Raw genomic sequence first — 16,627 nt, 5'->3', positions numbered from 1 at the left:
GTAAAGGATAACAAACTGAGAAGAACCTTGACAAGGTACAGACTTAGCGAACATAGCCTAGCGATCGAAAAAGGCAGACACAGGCAGACCAGGCTGCCAAGAGAAGACAGGATATGCTCTCACTGCAGTCAGGGAGTAGTTGAGACAGAGATGCACTTCCTCACAGCCTGTGGAAAATATCAGGGCATCAGAGAGAATTTCTATCAAAAATTCTCACAAATATGCCCTGAATTCAGAAATCTGACTGACAACCAAAAACTCCCATTCCTACTGGGGGAGGAGAGAAGCTGTGTAACACTGGCGGCACACTATGTTACAGCTTGCCATGAACAGAGGGACAACCAGTAAACTAAGACAAGAGTATATATAAACAAGGCGAAAATATATTTATAAACTCAGGGATATACCTGTTTATACACTGTATGAATGGAACCGCGTTTATGTGTTCAACCATAAATATATTTTGATGCTTTGGCAACATAAGATGTACCTTATCATGCCAATAAAGCGATTTGTATTGTATTGTATTGTTTGAATCCAGCCCAGACTGACAATGAAAGTTTGCTCCTTCTGCTGCTGGAAGGTGAAATGGGTTTGGAATTAGTCTTACCTTAGTTGCTAGTGAAGTGGGTGTGAGCCCAAACACAGCAAAGAAAAATATGGCTGTAATGAAGATACATTTTTGCAATGATCAGAACGTGTCTGATCATGTTGCACTTGGCACTGAAGGGCTGGATGCTGACACCAGGTATTAAAATGAGAAAATGTTCTTTTCCCAGTACAGACAGCCTTCACATTGATGAGCAGACAAAAACAAATCTCGCTACAATTAGAACATTTTCCTCTGGTTTCAGATCCCTACGTTATACATCAGGTTTCCAATGATACTTTGATAACACTGCCCAAACCGATAACTGTGCAGTTTAAAAAAATCAGGCTAGGTAAATTTAATTCAACCATTTTTCACTAAAAAGCTCACTAGTAATTTGAAATGGTTCCACTTTAGATTTTTTCCTCTGTACTGCTCCAGAATTTAGCCTTGAATTGTTTAATAAGTAGGTAATGTTTTTAAGATGGATTTTTTTTAAAGCACAGATACCTTGTGCCTATGTTGGACATTTCCCTTTCTCCAAGCTCTAAATTACTAGTTTTTTGAGTGGGGGGGGGGGGAGGGGACAGGGAGAGGACATGACAGGGAGAGGGGGGACACACAGGGGCAGGGAGACCAAGCGCCCCAAAATTGCCCTCGCAACGCGGGGCTCCCCAGCTAGTATTATATACGCTAGCAGATTTCTTGGTATGTCACAGGATACACCTTTTTTCCATTAGGCAGCAGCATACCATTTAACATACAAAAGGTGTAGTTGTGAGTAACATCTGTCCCTTTATGTCATCAAGATCTAATTCCTGTTAGGTGCACTTGAGTTCAAATAGAGTGACGGTTTATCTATAGATTGGCAGTTGCATGTAAATTTCAGGCTCCTCCCAAAGCTCTGAAGAAACCACAGAGAATGATTGCTGCTTTTTAAAAAAAGCCAAAGCAGCACTAGATACTTGCATGTGTGAAAATGTGTGACGCCTGGTGTGATGGATGCATTCTAAACTTTGCTCATGGGCCTGAGATTTGTGGCAGTTGTGATGTTTGGCATGGTCTTATTCCAAGTTGGGACTACACAGCGAAGGGCTGGAGAGGAATGTGCAGTGGGTGGGGGCAGTAGGAGGGAGGAAGCAAACAAGCAAGCGAACAGAACACGGCAGAGGGGGTGAGGATAAAGAGCACAGACCATGAGGGAATACAGCACAAGGGAAGACCAGGGCTGGGGAACAGATGTGTGCGCAATAATTTTTTTTAAAAAGCACCGGACTGGGAGAGAAGCAGGAAGTTGCTGGGTTAATAGTGTCGAGAACATAATAAATAATAGGTGTTCCGAGGTTCCCTCTCCCCCGATCTGATTTCCAATCAAAAAGCTGTACGAGAAAAAAAATTGTTTGTGCAAATCATATAATCTGGATGTACCCTTTATAAAATATAAAAGAATTGAGAGAAAGACTAACCAGTCAAAGAATGAGCTACAACTTCCAGTTTCAGATGAGATGTTAAGGCGAGGCTCCTTCTGTCTCTCCGGTAAATGCAAAAGATCAAATAGCACTATTCAAACAAGGGCTGTTCTCCCAGCCAACACCATCAAAAACAGATTATCGGGTCATTTCACTCATTGCTGTTTGGAACTTTGTGGTGTATGTGCCTTTAAGAGCCCCAGGTGTGCGTAATGCCGATAATTGCCACTTGGGCTATATAAGCCTGTGTATTGTGTATATCCTTTAGAACCCCCCCAGACTTGCTTAGTAAATACCTATGAACCAACTCCTGTCTTCAGTGTCTTTATCTACACACGGACACTACAGTGGCGACGAAGTGGAAACGGACTTGCCTGCAATTCGGCAGCACCTCAAGGACATCGATTCCTCCAGCGTCCAGAAGACTCAAGGAAGTAAGAGAAACTGTGGTTTCACCAGCTGGCCAAGCTGGTGGCAGGTACTGCGCTAATCCTTCCTGGGCGTCAGGCTGGGGCTCCAGTGGCAGGCTCTACAGCTGAGACAGGCAGCAAAATCGGAGGCAAGCAATAACGGACTGGGAGGGTGCACTCGGGAGACAGGTCAGCGTTTAGACCTCCGTCGGGAACGAGTCTCCAACAGTGAATAAACGGAAACCACAGTAAAACAGCGTTGTTATCGGTAACAGCGGCGGGAAAGCGCAGGAAGCGCCATATCGTTGCTACAGAGAGAAAAAAAAGCGCGCGAGAAGCGCCATATCTTTTTTGAAATGCCTAAGTCTGGCAATATTGATGCTTTTGATAACGAAACAGAGCCTAACTTTGGCAATATTGATGTTTTTGATAACAAGATAGAGGATTGGACCACATATGTAGAAAGAGTGGAGGTGTTTTGCACCACAAATGGAATAGAAGATGAAAAAAAAGCTTCAGTGCTTCTGGATCTAATGGGCGCAGAAACATACAAGCTGTTACGCAACTTAATCACTCCAGCCGAACCGATGGACAAGAATTTTGAGGAGATTGTTGATACCCTACACTGCCAATTCGAGGCAGGACTGGCAGATTCTCTGCAAGACAAATTCATCTGCGATCCCCTAAGTGTAGAAACACAAAAAAAGGTATCTTCTGGAAAAGATTTAACACTGGACAAGGCTTTCAGTGCAATAGGAGCGGCAAAGATACAGCAAAGGCCACAGGACTTCGGCACCCATGAAATGACACGGGGTTTCGAGAGATGTTATCGCTGCGGCAGATCCAACCATGACCAGAGGGATTGCTGGTTCAAAGAAAAAGCATGCAGGCGATGCGGAAAGATGGGACACATTCCACGTGTATGCCGATCTGAAAATAAAAAATCCACTAACGGGAAAAGAATCAATAAGGAAAAGCACAGAAAGGTACAAATGATGACGGACAGTAGCTCCAAAGACCAGAAGAGCGATAGCGACTCCGGGAACAAGAGACTAAGCTCTCTCAAATTACATAATGTAATTGCCAATGAAGATTACCAGACCATTTGGGTTACCCTCATAATAGCAGGGTCCCCAGTTAAAATGGAGCTAGATACAGGATCAGCTCTAACCGTAATAAATCGACGAGATTACGAGAGGCTATTTTCGCATATACCTCTAAAAGACACATCCATTATCTTAAAAACATGTACGGGGCAGAAAGTATACCCCAAAGGAAAAATAAAGGTGCCTGTGGTATACAACGGCAAAGAAATACAAAAGTTGTATTTATACATTCTACAAGATGGTGGTCCACTGTTGTTGGGACGTGAATGGATAAGGAAGATACGTTTAGACTGGCACTCCATTCAGGCACTGACGGTGACCAGTAAGGAAAAAAACAATGATGACATCATACCTGAACGATTAAAAGACATCTTGGCCAACGCCAAAGAAGTGTTTCAAGAGAAACTAGGAACCTTGAAAGGCATCACCGCCTCAATAAAAGTGGAAGATGCAGCAATTCCAAAATTTTTTAAGGCAAGACCGGTGCCATACGCAATACGTCCGGCAGTCGAGGCAGAGCTGGAGAATTTGGAAAAGGCAGGCGTATTATCCAAAATAGATTGGAGCGAATGGGCAACACCCATCGTTCCAGTCATGAAAAAAGCATTGAAAAATAACTCTGAGGAACAGAGAAAAATTCGCATCTGTGGGGACTTTAAGGTGACTGTAAACCCGGTCCTTCACACGGTACAGTATCCTCTTCCGAGGATAGAAGATATTTTCGCCTCACTATCCGGAGGAAAACGTTTCACAAAAATTGACTTGGCACAGGCATATCTACAGATGGAGGTTGAGGAGACCTCTAAAAAGTATCTCACAATAAACACACACAAAGGCCTGTACCAGTACAATCGACTGGTTTTTGGAGTAGCATCAGCTCCAGCTATCTGGCAAAGAGCTATGGAGCAAGTCCTGCAAGGGATTCCGGGGACTCAATGCTACCTAGACGACATCCTTATAACAGGAGAAAACGACAACGAGCACCTTGCCAATTTGGAGCAGGTGCTCACTAGGCTGAAAGAACGGGGCCTACGAGCAAATCGCCCCAAGTGCGAATTTTTCCAAAATCAGATATCATATTGTGGCCACATAATTAATAAGGAAGGGTTGCATAAGTCACCTGAAAAAATTGAAGCAGTTATAAAAGCCCCAGCACCTGAAAATGTTTCACAATTGAGGTCATTCCTGGGATTAATAAATTACTATCATAAATTTTTACCAAACTTATCAACTATTCTACACCCTCTTAATGATCTTCTACACACAGGAGTGATTTGGAAATGGAACGAAGACTGTAAACGTGCCTTCCATAAATGTAAAGACTTAATCACATCCGAGAAAGTTTTGGCTCATTACAACCCATCACTACCAATCAGACTGGCGTGCGATGCATCCCCTTACGGCATAGGAGCGGTATTGTCCCATAGATTCCCTGATGGCTCGGAACGGCCGATAGCTTTTGCGTCACGCTCATTGAACTCAGCTGAGCGTAACTATTCCCAGATAGACAGGGAAGCACTCAGCCTGGTATGGGGAGTGAAGAAATTCAACCATTACCTACACGGACAAAAATTTACCTTGCTGACTGACCATCAACCCCTCATCTCCATATTCAACCCTAAGAAAGGTGTCCCCATTATGACAGCACAAAGACTACAGAGGTGGTCCCTTTTTCTAGGGGCACACCAATACAACATTGAATACAAAGGGTCAAAACAGCATGGGAATGCTGACGGTTTATCGCGCCTGCCGTTGCCAACGATAAAAGAGGCACCTACAGTAGACCCAGTAGAGATATTCCACTCTACCATAGTGGAATGTCTACCGGTGACAAATTCTGCCATTGAAAGGGAGACCAGAAATGACCCTACTCTCTCACGGGTCTACGATTTAACAATGAAGGGATGGCCAGCACATGGCGAACCACTGTTGCCAGCATTCTCACAAAGAAGAGAACAGCTGTCAGTGTGCCGAGGAACCTTGATGTGTGGATCCAGAGTGGTGATTCCACCCAAACTCCAGGATAAAGTGCTAAAGGAGCTTCGCGAGGGGCATCTGGGTGGAGTGAAAATGAAGGACCTAGCTAGGGCGTTTGTATGGTGGCCAGGTATCGATGGAGACATCGAAGACATGACCAAGAGCTGCCTAGGATGTCAGAAGGTCCAAAATGCTCCGCCACAGGCCCCTCTACATCCATGGGAGTGGCCCTCATCTCCCTGGCAAAGGGTGCACATCGACTTTGCTGGTCCATTTATGGACTCAATGTTCTTAATCGCGGTTGATGCACACTCCAAGTGGCCGGAGGTAATAAAGATGTCCTCCACCACCACGGAAAAAACCATCACAGTATTAAGGACCATATTTGCCAGGAATGGGCTGCCGGAACAGATATGTTCTGATAATGGACCGCAATTTGTGTCCGAAGAATTCAGAAAGTTCTTAAAGAACAATGGGGTAAAGCACTACACGTCCGCCCCATACCATCCCACCACCAATGGATTGGCTGAAAGGTTTGTCCAGACCTTTAAGAAGGCCATAAAGGCCATGGGTAATGAAGACATAAAACTTCAGCACAAGGTGGATAACTTCTTATTTGCATATAGGAATGCAACACATATGGTTACAAACCAAACTCCCGCCATGATGTTCTACAATAGAAACCTAAGATGCCGGCTGGATTTGGTCAAGCCCAACATCCGAAGGGACGTGGAGAACCGGCAGTTTCAGGGCATGAATGAAAGGCCAACTAGGGCCTTCCAGATAGGCCAACCGGTTTTGGCCCGGGACTACCATACCGAGAAATGGCAGCCTGGAACTATCTGCACACGACTAGGACCACTGATGTATACCGTGGACATCGGAGAAAGCATAATAAGGCGCCATGCGGACCAAATCATCAAGTCATCCGAAAAGGGACAACCTACACCACCACGCTATACATCTAACGATGAAGTAGAGATACCCATATCTACCTCCGATCCGGTGATACTGGAACCCGATGAACCCGACACTGGCCTTCAAGCCGAATCAGCCTTGCCAGAAGAACCTACTACACCCCCGAGGCGTTATCCGGACCGAGTCAGGAAGCCTCCTGAGAGACTAACTTATAATTAATTAATACAGCAATGTATATTATTTTGCATATAACATGTAATTAATAATTACTTAAAATATGATGTACTAGTTAGCTAGAAGGGGAGGAATTGTGGTGTATGTGCCTTTAAGAGCCCCAGGTGTGCGTAATGCCGATAATTGCCACTTGGGCTATATAAGCCTGTGTATTGTGTATATCCTTTAGAACCCCCCCCAGACTTGCTTAGTAAATACCTATGAACCAACTCCTGTCTTCAGTGTCTTTATCTACACACGGACACTACAAACTTGCTGTGCACAAATTGGTTGTCCCGTTTCCCTACATTACAACAGTGACAACACTTGAAAAGAACTACAGTACATTGGCTGTGAATTGCTTTGAGACGTCCTGGAGGTCATGAAAGGCGCTATATAAATACAAGTTCTTAGTTTGTAAGCTCTGCCCTTTCTGTCTAGCAGACTGAGGACAGCAAGAGGCATTTTGTGAATTGTAATCTCTCAGCGTGACACTAGTGCATTCCAGGAGCTTCCAGCTTGGCTTTAGCCTGGGGATCCAGCAAAATTACATCCCAGGCTTCTAATACAGGGAAAAGCCTCTGTACAGAAACACTTGAAGAAATTCAAATGCATACAAGTGAACTGTATAGGCAAGTTTAAATTGGTCATGAATTACTTTTAATGTTTTTCTTATTTTAGAAACCTTACTTTCACGATGGTCTCCTGAGGTGACTGACAAACCAAGATGATGCCCAAAATGATTTCAAAAAAATATTGAACTATTTCATTGATTAACCTTTTAAAAAAAAAGATAGCTACTTCTTGACTGGCACATTCTATACATTTTTAGTTGTAATTTTTTTGGCTGAAATATCATTTTGATAAGTCAGGTACAAGTACGCCAAACTTATGCTAGTTGCAAGACACCTATTTATTACGACATTCATGGTGTAGTTTTATTTTGGTTCTCTTTTTGCCGACAGAGGTTCGCAGTACAGAAGATAACCACTTTGGTGCTCTGTGGTGTTCACTAGGACCAGAATGAAATCTATTGATTAATAGGACGACAAAAAAAGCCACTGGAAATTCATTGCCAATCTATGGGGTAGATGTTCCACACGGGTTCCCCGATCTTCTGCTATAGTTACAACAGGAGATTGGACGAACCCCTGTGGAAATTCCAGGCCCTGCCCCATGTACCTTTCCTAATGAGCCAATCTTCGTGCATGGGCCTAGAAAGTAAGTATGGAGGCAATACAGCCTAGTGTATTTCTAGCTTCAACCAATTCAGCCATGCAATATCCAGCACTGGTTACTGCACAGCAATTATGACTGGCAGCTCTAACTCACTTCCTCCACCCTCCCACCCCACAGCCTGGGGTCACTGCAGTCAAAATTAGTGTTTTAAAACTAATAATTCGGTGCCATCAAGGTGGTCGACGTCTGACGCCCGACGTATGCAAATTCATTGGTCATTCATATGATGAAATTTATTTCCGACTGCCGGTAATCTACCCTACAGTGTGCAATTGAGGCTACAGTAAACTGCATCATACAATCAACATTGAAGAAAATCAAGTGAGATCTATTAGCATCGTAATCACACTAATACTGAAGAGTATTGCCATCCAAAATATTCAGAAACTTTACTGTACAGAGTGGTTAGGATTTGGAATGCACTGCCTGATAGGGTGGTGGATACAGATTCAATAGGAGCCTTCAAAAGGGAATTGGATAAATACTTGAAGGAGAAAAAATGGCAAGGATATGGGGACAGAGCGGGGGAGTGGGACTGACTGGATTGCTCTTCGAAAGAGCCGGCGCAGACTCGATGGGCCGAATGGCCTCCTTCTATACTGCACTATTCTATGATTCGATGAAAACCACACTCAATTACCATAAATTTAAGTTCCTGTTCTTTGTTGTTCCTCCTCCTCCAGGCTTGCTGGGTTACAGCTCTACTGGTCCTGGGAACCTTTGGTACTTCCCTCAAGTGGTCAATATTCATGTGTGAATTTGACTGAAGTACTGACAGTTACTAAACTGTGGCAAGCACCACAGCTGAATCTGATCCTGTACTAACTCCACAACCGCACATGCGCACTTCCAGCAGCAATCACCATTTAGTAATCAGAAATAGTCTTTGCCTGAAATAAGACCAACTAATTCAACACAGGCCAGAGATTGAACCAGATGCCTTCCAGTTATGTATGACTAGAAAAACTCACTGTCACGGTTAGTCTTTCTTGTTGAATTCTGCCATAAAGCTACATTTCTGCCCCCACTAAAGACAACAAAGGCCAAAAATAAGCAACGCTCTTCTACAGACCTTTGCAAATGCAGATCTAAGCATTGGATTAATAATATCTATAAGACACATCTCCCGATAGCGCAGATGGCAAATACAACATGTACAGACCAGGGATAACAGGTTGAATTCCCAGTCTGTGCTGAGTTAGCCAATCTTAGCCAGTATTCCCAATCCTGATTCCTTCCAGCAGGTATCATGGGAAAGGGGGAAAAAAGAGAGAAAAAGCGAGAGAGAGAGAGAAAAAGCGAGAGAGAGAAAAAGCGAGAGAGAGAGAAAAAGCGAGAGAGAGAAAAAGCGAGAGAGAGAAAAAGCGAGAGAGAGAGAGAAAAAGCGAGAGAGAAAAAGCGAGAGAGAGAAAAAGCGAGAGAGAGAAAGAGAGAAAAAGCGAGAGAGAAAAAGCGAGAGAGAAAAAGAGAGAAAAAGCGAGAGAGAGAGAAAAAGCGAGAGAAAAAGCGAGAGAGAGAAAAAGCGAGAGAAAAAGAGAGAAAAAGCGAGAGAGAAAAAGCGAGAGAGAGAGAAAAAGCGAGAGAGAAAAAGCGAGAGAGAAAAAGCGAGAGAGAAAAAGCGAGAGAGAGAAAAAGCGAGAGAGAGAAAAAGCGAGAGAGAGAAAAAGCGAGAGAGAGAAAAAGCGAGAGAGAAAAAGCGAGAGAGAAAAAGCGAGAGAGAAAAAGCGAGAGAGAGAAAAAGCGAGAGAGAAAAAGCGAGAGAGAGAAAAAGCGAGAGAGAGAGAGAAAAAGCGAGAGAGAGAAAAAGCGAGAGAGAGAAAAAGCGAGCGAGAGAAAAAGCGAGCGAGAGAAAAAGCGAGCGAGAGAAAAAGCGAGAGAGAGAAAAAGCGAGAGAGAGAAAAAGCGAGAGAGAGAAAAAGCGAGAGAGAGAGAGAAAAAGCGAGAGAGAAAAAGCGAGAGAGAGAAAAAGCGAGAGAAAGCGAGAGAGAAAAAGAGAGAAAAAGCGAGAGAGAAAAAGGAGAGAAAAAGAGAGAAAAAGCGAGAGAGAGAAAAAGCGAGAGAAAAAGCGAGAGAGAGAAAAAGCGAGAGAGAAAAAGAGAAAAAGCGAGAGAGAAAAAGCGAGAGAGAGAGAAAAAGCGAGAGAGAGAGAAAAAGCGAGAGAGAGAGAAAAAGCGAGAGAAAAAGCGAGAGAGAGAAAAAGCGAGAGAGAGAGAAAAAGCGAGAGAGAAAAAGCGAGAGAAAAAGCGAGAGAGAAAAAGCGAGAGAGAGAGAAAAAGCGAGAGAGAAAAAGAGAGAAAAAGCGAGAGAGAGAGAGAAAGCGAGAGAGAGAAAAAGCGAGAGAGAGAGAAAAAGCGAGAGAGAGAGAAAAAGCGAGAGAAAAAGCGAGAGAGAAAAAGCGAGAGAGAAAAAGCGAGAGAGAAAAAGCGAGAGAGAGAAAGCGAGAGAGAGAAAGCGAGAGAGAGAAAGCGAGAGAGAGAGAGAAAAAGCGAGAGAGAAAAAGCGAGAGAAAAAGCGAGAGAGAGAAAAAGCGAGAGAGAAAAAGCGAGAGAGAGAGAAAAAGCGAGAGAAAAAGCGAGAGAGAGAAAAAGCGAGAGAGAGAGAAAAAGCGAGAGAGAAAAAGCGAGAGAGAAAAAGCGAGAGAGAGAGAAAAAGCGAGAGAGAGAGAAAAAGAGAGAAAAAGCGAGAGAGAGAGAGAAAGCGAGAGAGAGAAAAAGCGAGAGAGAGAGAAAAAGCGAGAGAGAGAGAAAAAGCGAGAGAAAAAGCGAGAGAGAAAAAGCGAGAGAGAAAAAGCGAGAGAGAAAAAGCGAGAGAGAGAAAGCGAGAGAGAGAAAGCGAGAGAGAGAAAGCGAGAGAGAGAGAGAAAAAGCGAGAGAGAAAAAGCGAGAGAAAAAGCGAGAGAGAGAGAAAAAGCGAGAGAGAGAAAAAGCGAGAAAAAGCGAGAGAGAGAAAAAGCGAGAGAGAGAAAAAGAGAGAAAAAGCGAGAGAGAAAAAGCGAGAGAGAAAAAGCGAGAGAGAAAAAGCGAGAGAGAAAAAGCGAGAGAGAAAAAGCGAGAGAGAAAAAGCGAGAGAAAAAGCGAGAGAGAAAAAGCGAGAGAGAAAAAGCGAGAGAGAAAAAGCGAGAGAGAAAAAGCGAGAGAGAAAAAGCGAGAGAGAAAAAGCGAGAGAGAAAAAGCGAGAGAGAGAAAAAGCGAGAGAGAGAAAAAGCGAGAGAGAGAGAGAAAAAGCGAGAGAGAGAAAAAGCGAGAGAGAGAGAAAAAGCGAGAGAGAGAGAGAGAGAGAAAGCGAGAGAGAGAGAAAAAGCGAGAGAGAAAAAGCGAGAGAGAGAAAAAGCGAGAGAGAAAAAGAAAACAAAGAGAAATCGAGCGAGAAATATAGAGAATGCCCCTTTTAAGTTTGTACACGCATAAGCGAATTCTCTAATCCATATGTGCCAATGCTGGGTAAAAACCATTCACATACTGCTTATCTACACCCAGTTCATAAGGTAGTTACAGATAAACCAGGCCATTCAGCCTATCGCAATTCATCCATCCAGAAAGATCCTAAAAAAACCATTTCAGCATTGAATTATTTCTTTTTTTTAAATCCAGCGTTCGTGCCTCCACTACTCTTTTTGGATGTCTATTTCATGCGTTGATTATTCTGTGTGAAAAATTTCCTCACATGCGTAAGGAAGTGAACACTAAGCTAGAATAAAAATATTGATTAGGATACCAAGCCAAAGGGAGGAGAGGGAGAGAAAGAATCCAATGAAGGTCAGTAAGGATGGGGGTGTAGGCAAGCAGGACAAGACAAAATCTGCAGAGTTTTGAACAAGCTGTAGTTTATAGAGGGAGTAGGTGAAGGCTACAAAGAGGGCGTTAGGAATTGTCAACAGTGGAAGTGTTAAAGGCATGTAGAACAGTTTCGTGGGAGACGCCAGAGAGGGTCAAGGTTGCAAAAGTGGAAGTAAGCGGCTTGGTGATGAATAGGATGTAGGATTTAAAGCTCAGCTTATAGTCAAACAGGATGATAACATTGCAAACAGTCTGGTTCAGCTCGAGTGCAAGTGCAACGAGGGATATGAAATCAGTGATGGGGAAGTGGAAGTAATGGCGTTGGCCGAAAACAATATCTTCAATCCAATTGATGTTAAGCTGGGGAACGTCATCACTCATTGAAAACTTCTGCCTGCACTTACTCCTGTCCAATTTTGATTAGATTTTCAAAAGGTCTACCTAAAATGCATTTACCCACTGAATCTTTAAATTTAAAGTATTTGTATAAAAAATGGTCCCAAATTTGATTGAGTGGGGGGTGGGAAGAGTTCACTTGTATTTTGTCTCCCTCCACTCCATCCTCCCAAGTGCTAGTTCTGAACTAAGAAGGGAGACAGAGAACATGCCTGTGCCACTGCCACTCTGTAACTAGCCACTAATGTGGTCTTGGTCAGAAGTCTCCAAGTTTTGTGCATGGTGGGCATCTGAGGTGCAAATCATGGAGCCTCAGGAACCATATATAAAATTTAAGTCCACATTCTGATTACTTTGGATATATTTCAAGTTTCTGATGCCATTCCAATTTATTATTTATCCACCAATTCCAGCAACAATGCTAAAAACAGCCTTTTCCAAAACTCCAGGTCTGCAAAATTCAGATAGGACAAACCAACAAATGAGAAATAAAACCACAATTAGGATGGAGTTGCCTGGGTTTTGAGGGCTGGGTTGCCATAGCTTGGGGGGCCACAGGTGGCCTATGAGTTGCAGTTTGTAAACTTTCCTGTGGCAAAGGATAGCATAGTTAACATTAAAAGTTCTGACGAAAGGTCATCGACCTAACTCTGTTTCTCTCTCCACAGATGCTGCCTGACCTGCTGAGTATTTCCAGCATTTTCTGTTTTTATTTCAGATTTCCAGCATCCGCAGTATTTTGCTTTTGTATTAAAAGTTTATCGCTGGGGGGGGGGGGGGGAAGAGAAAGAAAGGTGGTTCAGCTGTTGATAATAGAAATGGGGAAACCGTCTGTGCAATTATCACTGGATACAGTCATTAAACCCCAAAAATATTTCAGCTTCAACAAATTAGGTCAATTTAGCAATTTCTCAACGTCCTCTTCCCCCCAACCACAAGATTGTTATTAGCACTAGCTGTTTAAAACGTAAAAAAAAAAAAATCACACGATTCAACGCAGGAAACTGCTGGGTGTAGTCCTGCCAGCAAGTCAAAAAGAAAGTTTCTGTATTGCAGTTCCCCACACTCGAGAATCGGCTCCGAGGAGTAACGGCCATTTTGTAGCTTTAATGTCATTAATAAGCTTTGCTGTCAGATTGGGACATCATCTCTAGGTCGGTCAGTGTCTTAAAATAAAATTCACTGCAGACTATGCATTATCCTACATACTACCACCCCCAACCAATAAAAACCTAATATATTTAAGTTCGACGTTTCAATTTATGGATTATATTATGCATGAAACTCAGCCATTTGAAAACGCAGGGGCTTGAATAAAAACGAACAAAATTCAATAACGGCATACTCTTAAAAGAATTCACGAAATTATATATATTTTAAGATACACAATAACGCAAACATCCAGTTTATAGTACAAAAAAGAGCAGCAAATATAAGTGCAACCAACACAGAGACACAAACTTTTCACAAATCTCCTTCGAACAAGGAACTGCACACACATACAGCCTAGATTTATGGAATGCTAACAATGAGCCCGGCCCAGGAAAGGGTTCAAATCTCGTAACTCGGAGCCCACCTAAATGCTTTAATACTGACAACCACGCTCACGTACAAAACATACACAAACACATCGAGTTCCCTAAACTCACGGTGCTTTTAACTTCGGAAGAATCCTCCTCGTCGCTGGAAAAATCCGCCCTTAATTCTGACTTATTCTTAGAAATAATGTGTTTTAAATAGAGCTGCACATAAACCTCTTTCTTTTGCTCCCTCTGCGGCAAAGGCACGTTGTGAACCATTAATTCACTCTTCAGTCTGCTTTTAGTTAAATGAGACGGATCCTGATTCTCCCCAATATCTGACATATTCAGCACGAGGGTCAAACCGCTCTTTTTATTTATAAAATTAGGGTGAGACACTAACCAAGGAAACAGCATGTAATATCCCACTACACACCCGCAAGTACGAATTACACACTGCACATGAAAACAAGTTCAAGGCGGATTGGACGCGCGATTGAAAATGGAAACCCATTGGACAAACTTATTAACTCCTTCGCAGCCAAATCAAAGAAAATATATACTGTAATAAAACTCTGTGATAAGAGTCTAGAAACCACACGCGCTGTACACTGATTAATGGTTTGCCTGAACACCACACTCTCCCAAGGCCACCAGCAACATAGATGCTAGAGTTCAGACCATTAAGAAGGGACTGAGTGCATTGGATACAGCAAAATCTATTAACCCTAACAACATCCTGGCTGTAGTACTAAAACATCAGAAACTAGCCGTACACCAAGCCTCTACCCAACAATGTGGAAAATTGCTCAGGTACGTCCTATCCATAAAAATCTGAACAGATATATCCCAATTAATTACCATCTTATCAGCTTACTCGCAATAAAGAAATAACTTCGATTTATAGAGCACCTTTCACGACCTTAGAACGTCCCAAACTGTGAAGTACTTCTGAAGTGTCGTCACTGTTGTACTGTAGGAAATGTGGTAGCCAATTTGCACACAGCAAGGTCCCACAAACAGCAATGCGATAATGACCAGATAATTTTACTGATGTTAGTTGAGGAATAAATATTAGCCAGGAGACTGAAGAGAACTGCTCTTCGAATAATGCCATGGGATCTTATACGTCCACCTCGGGCCTCATATGCAAAGCATGCATTCTACCACTTGAACTACATTGCCAATTAATATTAGCAAAGTAACGGATGGAGTCATGAAAAAGGCCATCAAGTGGCACCTACTTACCATAACTTGCCCATTGGCCTGAAAGGGAATGTACCTGATCAATGGCCTTAATGGGAAAGCCAATTTGGCAGTTAAACATCAGAAATGTGTTGCAACCCCCAGTCTAACTGTGCAGAATATCATGGAATCTCAGCTAGTGTATATTTAAAAATAAGATACTCTAGTGAAATTAAATTGTGATTTTTAATACATCCACATAAAAGAATAATGAAAGTCCTGTCATATTGGTTATTATTTTATAAAGCCCTCCTCACTAACAACTGGGGACCTGTGCCAAGATTGGGAGAGCTGTCCCACAGACTAGTCAAGCAACCGCCTGACATAGTCAAAATCACAGAATCGTATCTTTCAGCCAATGTCCCAGACTCCTCCATCACCATCCCAGGGTATGTCCTGTACTAGCAGCAGGACAGACCCACCAAAGGTGGCGGCAGTGGTATACAGAATGGAGGGAGTGGCCTTGGGAGTCCTCAACATTGACCCCAAACACCAAGTCTTATGGCATCACGTCATGCATGGGCAAGGAAACGTCCTGCTGATTACCAGCTACCGCCCTCCCTCAGTTGATGAATCAGTACTCCATGTTGAACACCACTTGGAAGAAGCACCGAGGGCAGCAAGGGCACAGAATGTACTGGGTGGGGGACTTCAATGTCTATCACCAAGAGTGCTCGGTAGCACCACTACTAACTGAGCCCTGAAGGCCATAGCTACCAGACTGGGCTTGTGGCAGGTGGCGAGAACCAACACGAGGGAAAAACCTACTTGACCTCGTCCTCATCAATCTACCTGTTGCAAATGCATCTGTCCATGAAAGTACTGGTAGGAGTGACCACTGCACAATTCCTTGTGGAGACGAAGTCCAGTCTTCAAACTGAGGACACCCTCCATCGTGTTGTGTGGCACTACCACCGTGCTAAATGGGATAGATTCAAAACATGTAGCAGCTCAAAACTGCATCTATGAGGCGCTGTGGGCCATCAGCAGCAGAACTGTAACATACAAACATAGAAGATAGGAGCAGGAGTAGGCCATTTGGCCCTTCGAGCCTGCTCCACCATTCAATGAGATCATGGCTGATCATCCAAATTCAGTACCCTGTCCCTGCCTTCTCCCCATATCCCTTGATCCCTTTAGCCCAAGAAATATATCCAACTCTTTCTTGAATATATTTAATGAACTGGCCTCCACTGCCCTCTGTGGCAGAGAATTCCACAGGTTCACCACTCTCTGGGTGAAGAAATTCCTCCTCATTTCAGTCCTAAATGGCTTACCCCTTATCCTTAGACTATGACCCCTGGTTCTGGACTCCCCAGCCATCAGAAACATCCTTCCTGCATCTAGTCTGTCCAGACCTGACAGAATTTTATAGGTTTCAATGAGATCCCCTCTCAATCTTCTAAACTCCAGTGAGTATAAGCCCAATCGACACAATCTCTCCTCATACGTCATTCCTGCCATCCCAGGTATCAGCCTGGTGAATCTTCGCTGCACTCCCTCCATGGCAAGAACGTCCTTCCTCAGGTAAGGTGACCAAAACTGCACACAATACTCAAGGTGTGGTCTCACCAAGGCCCTGTACAACTGTAGCAAGACATCCTTGTTCCTGTACTCGAACCCTCTTGCTACGAAGGCCAACATACCATTTGCCTTCTTAACCGCCTACTGCACCTGCATGCTTACCTTCAGCGACTGGTGCACAACGACACCCAGGTCTCTTTGCACTTCCCCTTCTCCCAATCTATTGCCATTCAAATAATAATCTG

At 43.4% G+C, this 16,627-nt stretch overlaps 1 protein-coding gene across 7 annotated transcripts in view; it reads right to left on the bottom strand.

Annotated features, from left to right (window-relative positions):
- Positions 1–14,685, bottom strand: part of LOC147105034 (lamina-associated polypeptide 2, isoforms beta/delta/epsilon/gamma-like) — a 58,116-nt gene extending 43,431 nt beyond the window's left edge. Inside the window, exon 1 of one of the 7 annotated variants that reach the window (XM_086011061.1) lies at positions 14,475–14,685. In XM_086011061.1, the coding sequence (XP_085867187.1) occupies positions 14,475–14,477 (3 nt within the window). In that variant the 5' untranslated portion in view covers positions 14,478–14,685. Of the gene's footprint in view, positions 1–13,742; positions 14,143–14,474 lie in introns of those variants that run through there. The other 6 variants (XM_086011059.1, XM_086011060.1, XM_086011058.1 and 3 more) reach the window with 6 other exon arrangements.
- Positions 14,686–16,627: the final 1,942 nt, after the last annotated feature.

The sequence above is a fragment of the Somniosus microcephalus genome, chromosome 18, assembly GCF_052327205.1.
Source record: "Somniosus microcephalus isolate GS21.2 chromosome 18, FLI_Smic_1.0, whole genome shotgun sequence".
Lineage (NCBI taxonomy): Eukaryota > Metazoa > Chordata > Chondrichthyes > Squaliformes > Somniosidae > Somniosus > Somniosus microcephalus.
Note: the sequence above shows the minus strand (reverse complement) of the source record. Positions and strands in the feature narration are given on the sequence as shown.